At 41.0% G+C, this 15,967-nt stretch overlaps 1 protein-coding gene across 9 annotated transcripts in view; it reads left to right on the top strand.

Moving 5' to 3' along the window:
* LOC147426525 (DNA-directed RNA polymerases II, IV and V subunit 9B-like) overlaps nt 1-15,967 on the top strand; it is a 78,900-nt gene that overhangs the window by 60,804 nt on the left and 2,129 nt on the right. The window contains exons 3-6 of one of the 9 annotated variants that reach the window (XR_015186229.1): nt 3,758-3,819; nt 6,345-6,400; nt 13,765-13,929; nt 14,620-14,701. Coding sequence is in view for 4 of the 9 variants with exons in the window: in XM_086498678.1 (XP_086354804.1) it covers nt 13,765-13,929; nt 14,098-14,193 (261 nt within the window). In the remaining 5 variants the exon portion in view is untranslated. The other 8 variants (XR_015186232.1, XR_015186231.1, XR_015186230.1 and 5 more) reach the window with 8 other exon arrangements.

Here is a 15,967-nt window from a genome sequence, read left to right as displayed (position 1 = left end):
TATACAATTTCAAATGGAGACTTACCCGTGGCAGTGTGAGTGGTGTTGTTGTATGCAAATTGCAAAATATGTAGGTAATCATCCCATTTCTTAGGTGGAGAAGAAACATAAGCCTTTAACAAGTCAATAATAGTGCGGTTGGTGACTTCTGTTTGACCATTAGATTCATGATGAAATGCAGAAGTGAAGTCAAGTGTAGTGCCAAGATTGTCAAACACAGTAGTCCAAAAAGCACTACAAAATTTTGAGTCTCGATAAGAAATAATCACTTTAAGCAAACCATGATGTGGGAAAACAATCTTAAGAAACAAAAGTGCAGCTTGATGTGCTGTGAGTGTTTTCTTACACGGAACAAAATACGCTTGTTTAGAGAAACGATCAATAATAGTCCATATCATGTCATGTTTGTGCGTTGTGAGTGGGAAACCAGTAACAAAATCCATTGAAATGTGTTCCCAAGGTCTTTCAGGAATGGGGAGAGGGTGTAAAAGTCCCAATTTCTTACCTGTAGCTGCTTTGATTTTTTGACAAATCAAACAAGTTGAAATATATTGTTTAACATCCATTCTCATAGTAGGCCAATAGAAATCACGACATAAATTTTGAGAAGTTGCAGCAAATTCTCTATGTCCAACATAAGGTGGTTTGTGCAATTCTTCAATAATTAATGTACGGAAAGGTTTAGTCACACACAATTTTTGTTTGAAATAAAGGAAGTTTTCTTGAATAGTGTATTCGAGAAATGTGTGTACAGAATTATCAAGCATGTGCAACCATGTCGTTTTGAAGTCAGCATCATGTGCATAAGTGTCAGGCATAGTGTCAAATGAAGTTCCCGTAATGGTTGATAGATGATTAAGTGAGGGTCTTCTACTCAAAGCATCAGCTACAACGTCTTCTTTACCAGGTTGGTATTGAATGTTGGGTTGAAAACTTTGAATAAAAGCGCCCCACTTAATATGTCTATCAGCTATTAAGGGCTGAGAAAGTAAATATTTGATACTTTGTTGATCAGTTTTAATGATCAAGTCAGTACCCATTACATAGTGTTTCCAAATTTTCAATGCATGTACCACAGAAGTCAACTCTTTATCATAAGTACTGAACTTTGTTTCTGACGGTTTGAATTTACAACTTTCGAAAGCAATTAGATGGTTATCTTGCATAAGGACTGCACCGATACCTTTTCCACTAGCATCAGTGACTACCACAAAGAATGGTCTTTCAAAATCAGGCAATTGCAATACATGTGCATTAGTCAAAGCATGTTTAAGTGCATTAAATGAGCTTTCTTGCAAATCAGTCCATTCATAAGGCGTATTTTTCTTCAACAAGAGCGTCAAATAATGTGATTTGTAAGCAAAATTACGAACAAATTTCCTGTAATAGCTACAAAGACCAATAAAAGATCGTAGCTCATGCAAGTTTTTGGGTCTAGGCCATGATCTTCAATTTTCTTTGGATCGATATGTATTCCCTTACCCGATACAATGTGTCCCAAATATTCAATTTCAGATTGGAAAAATGAACTCTTTTCAGGATTCAAATATAAGTGATTTTGTGCAAGCAGATCGAATACACGTGTTAAATGTTGTTTATGCTCTTCTTCAGGTTTACTGAATACCAAAATGTCACCAAAAAATACAATCACAAAATCTTGATGGTCAATGAAAATTCGATTCATCATGCGTGTGAATGTAGCTGGTGCATTTGTCAAACCAAATGGCATGACAAGAAATTCATAATGTCCAGTTTGTGTTCTGAAAGCAGTTTTGTAGACATCATGTTCAAACATTTTGACTTGATGGTACCTTGATTTAAGGTCAATTTGGCTAAAGATGTTTGTCCCTTTCAGTTTGTCTAATAGATCATCCACTCTAGGAATGAGAAACCTATTCTTAATGGTGATCTTGTTTAAAGCCCTGTAGTCGATACACATACGAAAGGTTTCATTTTTCTTCTTGACAAGAAGTACTGGAGCTCCGTATGGTGAACTACTAGGTCGGATTAGGCCTCGGTCAAGTAAGTCAGTGATTTGAGTTTGTATTTCCCTGTGTGCGGTAGGATTTACACGATAAGGTGCTCTACAAGGAGGTTCACTACCCGGTATGATGTCAATTTTGTGGTCTTCTAGAGGTGATGGTGGAATTCGAGGTGGCAGATCATGCATGAAACAATCTTTAAATTGTGAGAGAAATTCATCGTGTGCGGAATTACGTGAAGTTTCAGTTTTCAGCAGAAATTTGATTTACCAATACTAGATATGTTTTCCCTTGTTTTCGAATTGCTCGTTTGGCTTGAGTGTGAGAGAGGAGTGGAAATTTTTGATGTGCCAGTGTTGCTTGGATGGAGAAATTTTTATTATGATGAGTGAGAGACATTCTACGTGTTTTATAATTAATCAACGGGTCAAATTCATAACGAAATGGCATTCCCAAAATCATATCAAGACCGTGCAATGGTGCTACCAAAAATGTACGTGCTTGTGTGAATTCACCAATGTAAACTTCAACAGTGACTTGAGTTTTACAATTAAAACGTTGATTATTAAAAACAGTTTTGACCTTGTGAGGAGATGAGATTTCAGAGAGTGATAGTTGCTGTGCCAATCGTGTGGAAATGAAATCATGACTACTATCATCATCTAACAGAATGGTGACATTTTCACCCTTAACAGTGCCTTGCACTTTAAACAAAGTGTGAGGAGATATAGGAGTACCTGAGGATGGATTGTCATCGTTATCATAATCAGGATCATATCCCTCACCGTAGTTAACTTCCACTTCATTGTCGTCGGGTGTAGCATCTTCGATGAGGTTAAGAGTAGCTCCGTTAGGGCGGTTGTTGTTGAAGGGTTTTTGACTTGAATTCCTGTTGACTCCATTTGAATGGCCATTGGATTGACCATTGTCCTTAGCATGACCATTTGGGCACTTATTTGCATAGTGACTATACTGAAAGCATTTAAAACACTTCACCTTTTTGTTACCATTAGAATTTGGAGGAGAACGCTGGTTGAAAGGATGTTGGTTGCCTCGTTGCTGGGTGTTGTTGTTGTTGTTGTTGTTGCTCGTATGAGGTTGAGCAGTTGTAGGAGGATTGTCAAATCTACGTCTTTTGAAAAAAGTACGGCTTTGTTGTTTGCTTCTGTCAAAGTTAGGAGAGAGAGGAGGTCTCTTGTTGCGGTTAGTGTTAGCAGGTTGATCAGTGTGAGAGGAATGTCCACCTTTCTTCTTTTCTGCGTTGAGAGCCAAATTAATGGCCTTTGACAGAGAATCTGGTTCGAACATATCTACCTCAGTACTAATTTGTAGTGCAAAGCCTGATATGTACTTTCGCTTCAATTTCTTACGACTAACATATTCAATAGCTTGCAATTGAATTAGACAATTCAAAAAACGGTCAGTGTAACCCTATACATCTTCATTTCTACCCTGTCGAATTAAATCCCATTGGCGTTGTGCTTTAGCTTTGTACTGTGTGGGCAAAAATTGAGATAAAAACACTTTTTTAAATGCATTCCAGGTGCGTGGTCTTCTTCCATGTTGTCTGGTGGCGTTCCACCACAATGCAGCGCTGCTAGTGAGATGATTGGATGCACACTTTACCATTTCACGCTCGGGGAAGTCTTCATCATAAAAATAGTCATCTAGTTGACTAACCCATGCTAGAACTGTGCTAGTATCTTTAGTGCCATCAAAATCTTTGAAAGTGAAGGCTTTTCTGCTAATTTTGTTTTTCTTGGGTGCCGGTGCAGATTCGGTGCGTGCAGAATGCAATAATTCATCTTCAAGTTCTTGCCTTCGCATGCGTTCATATGTGAGTGACTACTGCAAATTTTGAAGTTGCTCTGCAATCGTGGGTGCCTAAGGAAGGTGTGCCATGATTGTGTGCTTTATTTTATTTTATTTATTTTTAAATAAATACTTAAATGGTAATGCTTAAAAAGGCTATTTGGTGATTCACAGATGCAATATGCGGAATAAAAGTAAAATAAATAACAGAAATGTAATGTACTTAGCTGAGAAATAGCGGTGACGTCCAGTCCGAAATGGCGATGCGCTAGGAAATTGCTAGAGAAGTAGACGGTCCGACGGTGCTTTACCGAGCCATATGAATTTTATAGCATCCGGTCTCCTTATCCCAAAAGATAGTGGTAATTTTAACTTTCACCCCAAAGGTTGTTGAAGATGTTCGGCGAAGAATGGATGGCCAATATTCCCCTTTGAACAGCGAAAGAGAAAGCTTGTGCGGCCAAAGGAGTCAGTCGAATTGGTTTTAATGGAGTCGGTGACTTATTGTTGATCTAGGTTGGTGGAGACCGACCAAACGATTATAGAAGGGTGCCCGAGTCCTTAAGAAAAGGGGCCAACTTAATACTTAAATTGAATGGCCACAATTGAATTGGAAAGCCTTTAGAGGCTTGGGTTAAATGAATTCGAAGGTTTATTTTAAAATGGGATCGTATGCTGCGGTGGGAGACCAAAAAATTGCCGTCGCCTCTTCATCAACTCCCCGCATTCCACTCTACAAAATCATCATCAACTCAATTAGTAAAATAAATAGACAACACATAATTAACCATTACGTCAGCTATCCCAATTGTAGCTAACCACTACAACAGGGGGTGCCCAGTCTCGTAACATGCTTCACTTGGACTTCTTGATGTGGTACATCTCTTTGAAGTTTCAATCTTGATTGTATGACTCTCATCAACTTGATGAGGCAGTAGGCCCATACCTTAACATTGAGTATGGTGCCTGGGTATGGGTGGCGTGCGCGCGCACACACTTTGTCACTCTATACTTGGCTTGACCTAACCCGCCTAGATAGGATTTTCTAGAACGTTTAGGTTTTTTCTACCTGCTCTCTCTCTCTCTCTCTCTCTCTCTCTCTCTCTCTCTCTCTATCTATCTCTCTTTGTGCGTTGGCTTGAAACCTTGCTTACTCTTTACTCCTAACTCTGGCATACTAGGATATTGTGGAGATTCTGTAGCTGGTATGGTGTATTTCAATCCAACTTCCAAGGGATGCTCACATAAACATTGGATATCTGATGCCGCCCAAGCTGGAAACCACTGATCTGATGCTGCTATATAAACAAGTGAGAGGTGTTCTCTCCCTCACTTAGCGTGCGTATACACACACACACACTTGGTCACAGCATCTGACCTTGATAGCATCTGGGGGGGGGGGGGGGGGGGGGGGGCTCTGATTGGGTCCTGGATCGCTATATTTGGCTACAAAATATGACATCCAACCTGTCACACTCAAACTAGATTTGAGTTGTTGCCTTAGGGGAGTTTTACCTTATGCTTTACATAATAATTACTGCTATCTTTTGCTATGAAGAACACTATGGCTAAGTGAAGCTATTTACTATACTGTTCTGGTAGCATGGTACCTCTAAAAACCTAACCCTATGGGAATAGTCTCTTATGGAAATAACCCTCCCCTATTTTGTGTCTGTATGGCGTCTCCTAGCTTCAAACACCGTGATGAATCCTATGTAGTAGCTGTCGCCATCGATCCTCTTCCCCTTCTGATGATGAGTGGCGGCCCGGTGAGGCTTATAGCTCTGTTTTCTCATAAAATCTCCTCCTCTTTAGGACCCGCTCACAATCCCGATGCAGATTGTGCGCTATGAAGGGCTTATAGGGTGTGGCCTTACCTGGCTTGCTGAGACGACTACTGTCATGCTTCTCTAACCCCTATAATAAGGTGAGGGGCCCCTCCCTTCACTTAGACTTGGTTTCCCTTGGCTCGTTGGAGAAATTAACTCAAAATCTCAAATGCTTAATTCCTTGCTCTGTTGGGTAATTATAACAGGTTTTTTTTACCTTAGGAATATTGGCAGAACTGTACATTTGGGATTTTCTTTAGCTAAAGCATATGGTATGATAACCTCGGCACTAATATTTGCACATCAATAGAGGTTTTTTTGCTTCCTACCTGGTACTGATTACATACATACTCACTTTAGTCTTTTGTTGTTTGACAAAAAAGTGGCATCAATTCTAAACAGACATATGGTTACTGATCGGGTTGTTACCTAAATGTGTTATATTATGGTAATATGGGGAAACTGCCTTGACTGCGCTAATCACTGGTTGATATTCTGGAACGTTATGTGATGGTTCATGTTCTGGTGGGTTATGTGGAGATTCATAATTCGACAGCGAGTTACATTGGGGTTTTTTAGGGAAAGGACTCAAGATAGCTGGTATAAAGCAGCTCTTGACTGATAGTGATGTTTGTTTTGCCCTAGATTGTCTTGTTTTGATAGATTGTTCTCATGATATCATCATATTGAATGATTACTTATTGAATTATGATTGTGCTAGAAAAACTTGGAGGATGTTCAAATTGGATGAGTTGGGTTTTGCTTACATAACTTATGGTGAGCCACTCTGGTTTTTAAGGCTTTTTTGGATGATGGCTTAAAAACTTTTTAGCATGATTTATTTGCAAAATGATATTTTTTCCTTGATAAACTATGGAATAAGGTGGTGTTCAGGCACACTTCCTTGGGCTAGTGGTTTTACTTCTTTCTGGCTTGAGGAGTAGTGATTGTACTGAGAAATTCTGAGAATATTTCTTTTATATTTAGGGAACTCTGCTCACCTGGCCTCTATGGTGTAACAAGAGTAAAATATTAACTAACTTATGGCTTAAGCACAAAACAGGTGGAATTTTTTATGATTAGCATTGGTCCTTGGGCTAAGTTTGGCACTATTAACCTCTGGTTCTTGATGGCTGGCCTAAATCGGGGTTTTGGTAACCATATTCTCCCTTGCTAGGGGTCTCAAGGGCCTTTGTATTATCATGATCGCTGTGATTTGATTTATATATGGCAGGTTTTCTCTGCTGGACATGTATTGATAAGAGATATGGTCTACAACTCATTTTGCTGGTCTTTTATTCCTGGTCTTTACATATAGATAATGATCTGTTTTTTTTTGCTCTTTACTACCTAAGTTTGTTATGGTGTTATGATATGGGGGAGATTGTTTTGACCTAACAAAAAATCTGACCTTTTCCTATTGCTTGGATATCTGGCGTAGATCTGGTTTTTTTACATACATATTCCACTACATCTTGTGATGATGCTACCATAAAATATATGTAAACCTTATACAATATTCTGGCTTTGATACTTTACTAAGAGACTGTTTGCTTTGACTTACAATAAATCTGACCTTCAGCGTGTTGCTTGGATGTTTGGCTTAGATCTGGTCTTCTTTTTTTATATATACGCTACATCTAGCTCTTGGTGGTGATTTGGCCATAAAAACCTTATATATACACAAATATATTCTAGCTTCTTATGCTTTACTACTTAAGATTTGGCTTACACTAAAATTCTGACCGTGATGGGTATAGTGCTATAACATGAGGAGACTTGGTGGCCTTGACTTGCTAACTGGATTGGATATCCGTACTTCATTACCTGATGTCTTCTGCTAGTTCTGGCGGGTTAAATGATCTGGTCTACAACACATTCTTCTGGTTTTGCCTGGTCTTTGGATATGGCTAGTTTGGTCGAGTGATAATCCTAGCTGATTCTGGCTTTGAAGGGCTCGACCTCGGAACATATTTTAAAGATGAAATTACATAACTGAGCATTGCATGCAAGCTTTTTAAATGAAAGAAGTACATACAATGATATGGATTAGTCGACATTTTTTACATTAAATGGTTATTTAAAAAAAGAGAAGTTAAAACATATGGAGTAACTCTAGCTAGAATATGATGGTAAACAATCCTTGAGACTTTAATATGCAGGACAGTCGCTAGTTTAAAATTTTTAAGTTTGACATGGATAACAACTGATAGATTCTTTGAAGCCTGCCATATGTAGCCAAGTCTAACATATCTGTTGTCTTGACTATATGGATGCAGGTGAGAATTCTATCTTGGCTTAAAAAGGTTTAGCTTGTTGCAGTCCGACTTTGAAAACACTTGATGATTCAATTGAGATTGTTCTAATACCTTTGTACAAATTCATTTGGAATGATACTTCATTCTTATTATGTTGTATAGTTATGAATCAAAGACTGAGTTGTTTTTGTACTTGTCTTTGCCTACATATCTTTAGCCAATCGTCTTTTTGAACATCTTGTTCATTGGTGTCTATTTATTTTAATTAAAACAGCTACACACACCCCTAAACACCAGACCCTCCTAGGCAATTGGGAGGGCCAGGACACTGGCTTTGGATATTTTGTGTCTGTAGGCTTTGAGTGGCCCACTGTCTATAATTCCTTGACTGGTTGACACGTGTTAGGTGGTCTCTCCTTGACTATGGACTGGATTCCTACTCACGACTATTGTAGTCTTTTGGCTCAGTCGGTTTTAAGTAGCAAGTTAAGCCAATTCTACTCACCTATGCTTATGCAAATATTTTGACAATTACAGGAACATGCTACCTATTGCACATATGATGACTTTTGGGAACAAGTGGAAAAGCTTTGCGTATATCATCTTTTGACTACTCAATGACAAGCATACTTTTTCGAACTGGCTGACAAAGCCTTAAAACTCCTACAGGAGTATTGTCTTCCTTGAAGACGTTATCTGCTATTGTACTAGTACAAACAGTTCTACCCTTTTCAGGGACACTCCCACTTGGCACTTCTATGCTAAAGACTCTTATTTAACTCATCTTTCAGATGAGGCAGTAGGCCCATACACAATGGGCCTACTGCCGAAACCCATTGTGTATTGCGCTTGGGTTAGGGCGGGTACACACACACACACACACACACTTGGTCACAGCATCTGACCTTGATAGCATCTGGGGGGGCTTTGATTGGGTCCTGGATCACTATATCTGGCTACAAAATATGACATCCAACCTGCCACACTCAAACTCGATTTGAGTTGTTGCCTTAGGGGGGTTTTACCTTATGCTTTACATAATAATTACTGCTATCTTTTGCTATGAAGAAGACTATGGCTAAGTGAAGCTATTTACTATACTGTTCTGGTAGCATACTTACTCACACTTAAATGGTCTCTTATACACATTATAGCTTCTTGTTGCAGAAAAACGGTCTAGAGACAAAATCAGCATTCTTTAGAGAGAGGGGAGAGATTCTAGAGAGAGAATGCCAGTGCATTGGGCATGTTTTGTAAAGTGGAAGATTTTGCCTCTTATGTAATACAATGGTACAAGCTCTTCAAGTTTTTCTTAAATTGAAAGAGGAGGATTCTGTCTCTGAGTTTTAGAGTGAAAATCTGTCAGGAAAGAGAAAAATGCTCTAGAGAGAGTAACTCAGCAATCTCTACAGAGAAAAATCAGTGTGCAGCATAGGAGGATTGCGGCTCTGAATCAACGTTTGGCATGGGCCACCTTTCTAGAGGCAGTTTAATCTCTTAAAGGAAAAGATGACTTCAGATCCAGTCATTGTGTTGCCAGATCTTAGGAAGTCATTTGTTGTCCAGTGTGATGCCTGCGGTAGTAGCATTGGTGCTGTGCTAATGCAAGATGGCAGGGTAGTAGCCTATGAGAGCAGAATTTTGCAAGGGCCAGAGATGACCATGCAGGTCTATGAGAAAGAGTTACTGGCTGTGATTCATGCGCTCTTAAGTTGGAAACACTACCTGCTAGGTGCAGATTTCGTTGTCCAAACGGATCATCAGACCTTGCGATACTTCTTGACACAGACAAAGTTATCTGAGAAGCATATGCGATGGGCAAATATCTTGTCCATGTTCCATTTTCAGATTGTGCATGTGGAAGGCAAGAAGAACGTTGTGGCTGATGCCTTGTCAAGGAAGCCACAAATTTCAGCTGTGTCGATTCCTTATCATCATGAACTTGATGATATGAGAGAACAGTATGCAAATCATGAAGATTTTGCAAGGGTCTTCGAGCAACTAATGGATGGACAACGTCATGAACACTATCTTCTTAAAGACGGGTTCATGATGATGCATGGCAGATTGTGTGTCACAAAGCCATTGCGACGCAAAGTTATGGAAGAGAGTCATGTCCCACCGTATGCAGGGCATCGTGGTATCGATGCTACAGTTAAAGCGGTTGAGACATTCTTCTATTGGCCTACATTGAGAAGGGATGTGGATGCCTTTGTGCGAGAATGCCTAATATGCCAAAAGGTCAAGTTTGACAGGCAAAAGGCACCAGGGTTATTGCAACCACTACCTATTCCAGATAAACCATGGGAAAGTATTGCTATGGATTTTATCTTTGATCTTCCAAGAACGCAGACAGGAAATGATGGTATTTGGACCATTATTTGCAGATTCAGCAAACAGGCTCATTTTATTCCTGTCAGGAAGAAGATAAAGCCAGATCAGATGGCACGCTTGTTTATGAGCAATATTTTCAAGTATCATGGCATGCCACAGTCGATTATTAGCGACCGTGATCCACGCATGACTAGTTTGTTCTGGAAAGGCTTGTTTGAGAATATGGGTACCACGCTCAAATTCTCTTCGTCATTTCATCCGCAAACAGATGGGCAGTCAGAAGAGGCAAATTCTACTGTCCTAGATCTGCTGAAGTGCTATGTGTCAGAGCATAAAGGAAAGTGGGAGCAGTATTTGCCATTGGTGGAGTATGCATACAATAATACAGTGCATTCATCAACTGGCAAGGCACCTTTTGAGATAGTTGAAGGTGGCAAGAAAGTTCCTCCCATACTGCATACAAAGGACAAGATATTTGAAGCAGATAAGTATGTTCAGGACATGGATGAAATGTACCAGAAGGTCAAAGTGGCCTTAGAAAGGACTCAGGCAAAGCAAAAGAAAGCAGCTGATCGTCACCGTCGTGAAGTAGTATATTCACTTGGTGATTGGGTGCTTTTACGCTTTGAAAAGGCAAGGTTAAAGAAGATGAAGGGCAAGGAAAGACTGTTTCCAAAGCTCAGCATGCGTTACAATGGGCCTTTTCAAGTATGCGACATAATCAGTGATGTTGCATATAGGCTGAAATTGCCTGACAGTTGGAAGATTCACAATGCGTTTCATGTGAGTCTTCTCAGACCCTATGTGGGTGATGTGCCAGAAGATATGCCACCTGAAGATCAGCCGGAAGTCGAGGAACTTGACGAGATCTTGGTCCCTGAACAGATTTTGGCACACAAACAAAGGAAAGTGAAAGGCAAGGTTACTAGGCGTTACTTGGTAAAGTTCAGAAACTATCCACCAATGGATGCTAAGTGGATGGAAGAAGGTGAACTTGCAGAGTCACCAACTGTGTTATCACTTTACCTGGAAGCCTTCGATTTGCAACCTACCTTGACCCCTTGAGTTCAAAGCTAAATGGATTGTCAGTGTGACAATGGCTTCTGAAACAAATGATGTACAAGGTATTTAAAGTGAGCTCAAATCAAATACCTGTTACATGAATGTTAGAGCTGTACAGATTGTCAGTTTGGCAATTGCTCTTATGGAATGTCCAAAAGTTTGGTTAGTGCTATAGAAGTGAGTATTTCTTGTCAGTCTGTCAAGGATACAGTGATTGCTTCTATTAAAGAGTACATGTGTAACTGCATTCTTAAACTGTCGGTTTGGGTATGCTCGCAAGTGTTACGGGATCCAACGTGTACTATAAGACAGTGGCAAAATGTGCAGCTACCATTTTGTCATTGGAAAGTTAGTGACTCAAAGCAATGGCAGAGTGTGAAGCTACCACTATGTCATTGGGACAGGGTTCACACGCAGGCAATACATGAGTCGACGAGGTGTTGAATACACCAGGGTTGACAATGAGCATGTATGTGTCGTACATGTGTCGACAGGTGTTGAATACATCAATGTTGACTAGGAGCTTGTACGACATAGATGCAAACGAGGACGTTTGAGATTTCAAGAGGGGGGTATGTCACCAGCGTGTGACTACTATCTATCCTTTTTGTTGATTTCTTTCTTATTATCTATTTACTTTCACTTTTTGGAAACACCCCTCGGGAAATCTAACTGCCCTGCATTGCATAGCTAGTGTGGAACTGTCCAGAGGGAGTCCAGGCCTGAGGGCAAGAGAGCACTAAGGTTGGACAAGGACTATGGTTAGCCAAGTGGGGTCATTGACTAGCCAAAGTGGAATCCTTTGCTACAGAGGCTACATTTCAGTTCTGGATGTGACCGCAGTGTACAAAGAGGGTCGGATGACCTAGAAAGATACAATGGCAGCATCTCCTAAAATTTAGGGAACTGCTATTTTGGGACCTGAAAATGTCTTCGCGTCATTACGTGCAGTTTGACATGGGGATCATTTTGTTACTCTGTGGCCAAGTCAACAGAGGCTGCAGGTGAGATATTTTTAGACCCGAGGGTCTAAAGCGGGAAAATGCACAAATGAGTGACACTTGGCACTTTGAGGCCAGTTTACTACTTATAGAGAAGGCAAAAACGTGATTTATAGCTGGGAGGCTCATTTTGCAAGTCTCTGTCACAGGTTAAGAGCTATGGAGTGCTTGCTTTCCCTCTTATGCACAGTGCGGTGCCAGGAGTGATGCCGTGCACGCTACGCACTGCCCTCTCTCTCCCCTTTGGCAGTATGTTATGCCCCTCTAGTGGGCTTTTCATTTGACCAATGTACAGTTGTGTGGGTTCATGCGCGATTGCCGAGGCAAGAGCCTCTTGCACAGGTACTGGATTAGCTAGCGGCTAATCCCCCCGCAGGTACAGGTGAATTCGGAGAGGTTTCACGCCAGAAATCTCGTCCGATTCAAAGGGCAAGTAGCCCTACAGGTGCGGGAGCTCGAGGACTTGCTAGGGATGCGACCGGCACGCGAAACGGAGCCCGAAACAGTGAATTACAGCCTGCTGTGTATTTTTGCAGGTTTAGGGTTTTGGCCCTAAACGGATCCTAATACCCCCAGGAGGTTCGGGGACGCAAGGGGACCGCTGTACAGGTGATCTGGCGCATTTTCAGGGCTGAAAACAGAGAATTCAGCGTGCTGCAGATTCTCGCCAGGTTTTGCAAAGTGCCCGTATGCGTCGGGAAAGTCGGTCAATGCGTGGGAATACTGACCGTGAAGGGTTCTAGTACAGTTATGCTGCCGAAATCGGGCTGGAACAGTGGAAATTCAGCCGAGTTTGTGCGGGGCAGCTTGTAGGAACCACAGCGTTTATTCCCTCTTTTGAATAATAAAGAAATACTGAAAGGGGCGCCTAAGTTAGGGGCCAATCTGGTGTCCGTCTACTCATACAGGTGCAATCTAGCAGCCTGTATCCCTCTCCCCTTTGTTGTGTCTTGAAAGTACAGGTAAAATAGACGACTAATAATGGGTGAAAGCTAAATCAAGGTTTAAAGTAAAGTCTACCGCCCTTTTTGGATTGAACAGGCCGGTTTCAGGCAGAGTATCTGTGATGGACAGATGGACACGATGGCCAATTGCATCTTTGATCTAGACATAAAAACCCTAGCCCCAAACCTGTTTAATCTCTACTCTGTTTTTGCGGAAAAATCACAGGGCGTTTTCTATTAGGGGCTACCGTACCGTATGAAAAGGACAGCCTTTCTCACCCTTTGGTGTCAACTTCAGAGCACTCTCCTCTCTTTATCTCTTTCTGTGTTTTTTAATGAGCACTTTTGTTCTCATTGCTGCTTGTATATTCTTAGCCCAAGTCTCATGTTTTGGCCGATATAGTGGAGGTTGAGTCTGCTCGTTTTGTTTAGATTTCAAATGTGTTTGACCTCAGAGGATGTAGATGAATTTTTGTTCGTTTCCCATCTCTCAATGCTTGGGCAATTTTCTTCTGACGTTCAATTATCATGTTTATATACAGGAAAGGCTGGGAGACAACAATTGTGTGTACAGACTCGAGCTTGATCGCAATGCCATTCAGGTCAACACACATGCTTCAGAGGATAACACAAATGAGCCTGGACTAGCCCGAACAAAGGCTGTCAGATGTCCTGCATGCAATCATGACGAAGCATTTTTTTTCAAGGTTTGTTAGTTCTCTTCTCATGTGTGTTCTTAAATACCGTCTTGAACTTTGCAATATGAATCATATGAAGCATCTAAGTTAGTTGATTGGTGCATGCTCTGATGTGCTGAGTGTTAGGTCAAGCTAATACTTCTCTTTTACTATTCATCTTTTTCTTGTCTTTTGAAGCTGCTTGATACGTTGACTAAAATGCCTGGAGACCAGGAATCGTTACATTCTTTTGCTGAACCGTATCAGAAAATCATGTTTGCAGGCATGGTGTAGTAAAAGTTAAAGATAGGCAAATTAGTCCTGATATATGGAGGACCCTTACTGGTCTCAATACGACAAGAGAAGGGGAACTTGGCCGTATTAACAAGTCAAAATTTATGGGCTTGTTGATAGAGTTCCTTGATAATATCAAACAGTGTTTATTCTGTTTGATCCCATCCATCAATTCTTTTTTCTTTGAGGTCGCCTGTTTGCTCTCATCTCATGATGGTAGAGACCAAAGTAGCAAGAACCCCTCTTTTGTGCTCAAGGTCTTAAAGAGCTTTATGGGTGTTTGTTTTGTTTGTGAGGACAGGACGGTGTCAATTGATTGGTGGTTCTAGACATTTCTCTGTTTCTCAGCTTTTATCTACAAGTGAATTTGCTAGTGTGGGTATCCTCAGTATGGCAGATGCTCAGGGCCCTGTATGAACTTTTCAGTCTCATAAGGGGTTTTCGGAAGCTAGTCTAGGCAGTGGCATAGTCATGTAGAGCTCTGTTCCATGACCTCGAGACATGCCATGTAAGCTTCTCAGCCCTGCTGCTCTCATTCAACAAGCATGGATGCTTTCAAATTATAAAAAGTTTAAATGGGTGTAATCTCTGAAATTCATGAAAAATTGTAAATGGGTGCAATCTCAGAAATTGTTTAATCTTAATAGTCTAAATGCTGACGTCTTAGGAAGATTATTGGTGCACTTTGACTGGTTTCTTTATTAGCAAGGCACTATGGTCGTCACATGCACATTGCACTTGAGCCACGTGGACAAGCTATTACTACAGGTTTGCGCAGCGAGCGGGCTCAACAACTAAAGAAGAGTGTTTTGCATATCAACCATTGGGATGCTTGGTAGTGCTCTAGTAGGTGAAGCATTCTAAATGCTGATCTTTTAGGAAGAGTATATTTGGCATACTTTGACTGGTTTCTTTATTAGTAGCAAGGCACCATGGTTGTCACGTGCACATTGCACTTGTGCCACATGGACAAGCTACTGCTACAGGTTAGCGTCTGTCTTAGTCAGGGATCTAGCGTCGCACCTTGTGTGCCTCTAGAAGGACATGCACGATCAGGCAGGTCAATAATTGCATACCCTCACTTGCACATTACATTCATAAATTAATTCAAGCATATAGGCATAGGAACAGTCAATAATAAATGACTAGCCATTTATAAGTTGTGGGATGCTTATCAGGGTGTGATTGACATATGTGTACCTGCCTATATAAGCAATCCCTTGGTCTTCATTTGGAGCATTAGAATATCAGTACCCAATACCCAGCCCAACAGCACCCTAGCGTTTTCCCCTCAACACCCATCAGCGTTTCCATCGCCAGCACCTCCAGCATCATCAACGTTTCTCAGGCTATTCCATCATATCAGCCCTAGCGTTTTGCAGATCCTTAGCGTCAGCATCAGATTGAACCTACCGTTTTCACATGAAGTATTCAGCATCAGCATTCTGCATTTAGCCATTGTAACAGCATTGTGGTTGGGACCCAACATACTGTGTCTACTCTCTCTCTCTCTCTCTCTCTCTCTCTCTGTGTCTCTCTTTCATTGTGTTAGTTCAGTTTCTCTTTCAAGCGATGTAAAGTACCTTTGTGTTTGTGCGAAGTACTAGATTCGAGTTAAAATCCTTAAACCCTTCCGCTTCATTTGACATTGGTATCAGAGCTCTGGAGGTGCTTCGGCTTCGCAAATTCAAGGGAAGAAAGAACCCAAGAAGAACCAAGAACTGAAGGAACCTCTCTCGGATTTTTCTCAGTTTCGTATCCTCGTGTCTGTGCC

This window comes from Adiantum capillus-veneris, chromosome 24 (genome assembly GCF_014529385.1).
Source record: "Adiantum capillus-veneris isolate H3 chromosome 24, ASM1452938v2, whole genome shotgun sequence".
Classification (NCBI taxonomy): Eukaryota; Viridiplantae; Streptophyta; class Polypodiopsida; order Polypodiales; family Pteridaceae; genus Adiantum; species Adiantum capillus-veneris.
The sequence above is the reverse complement of the archived record's forward strand: the minus strand, read 5'-3'. Positions and strand labels throughout refer to the sequence as shown.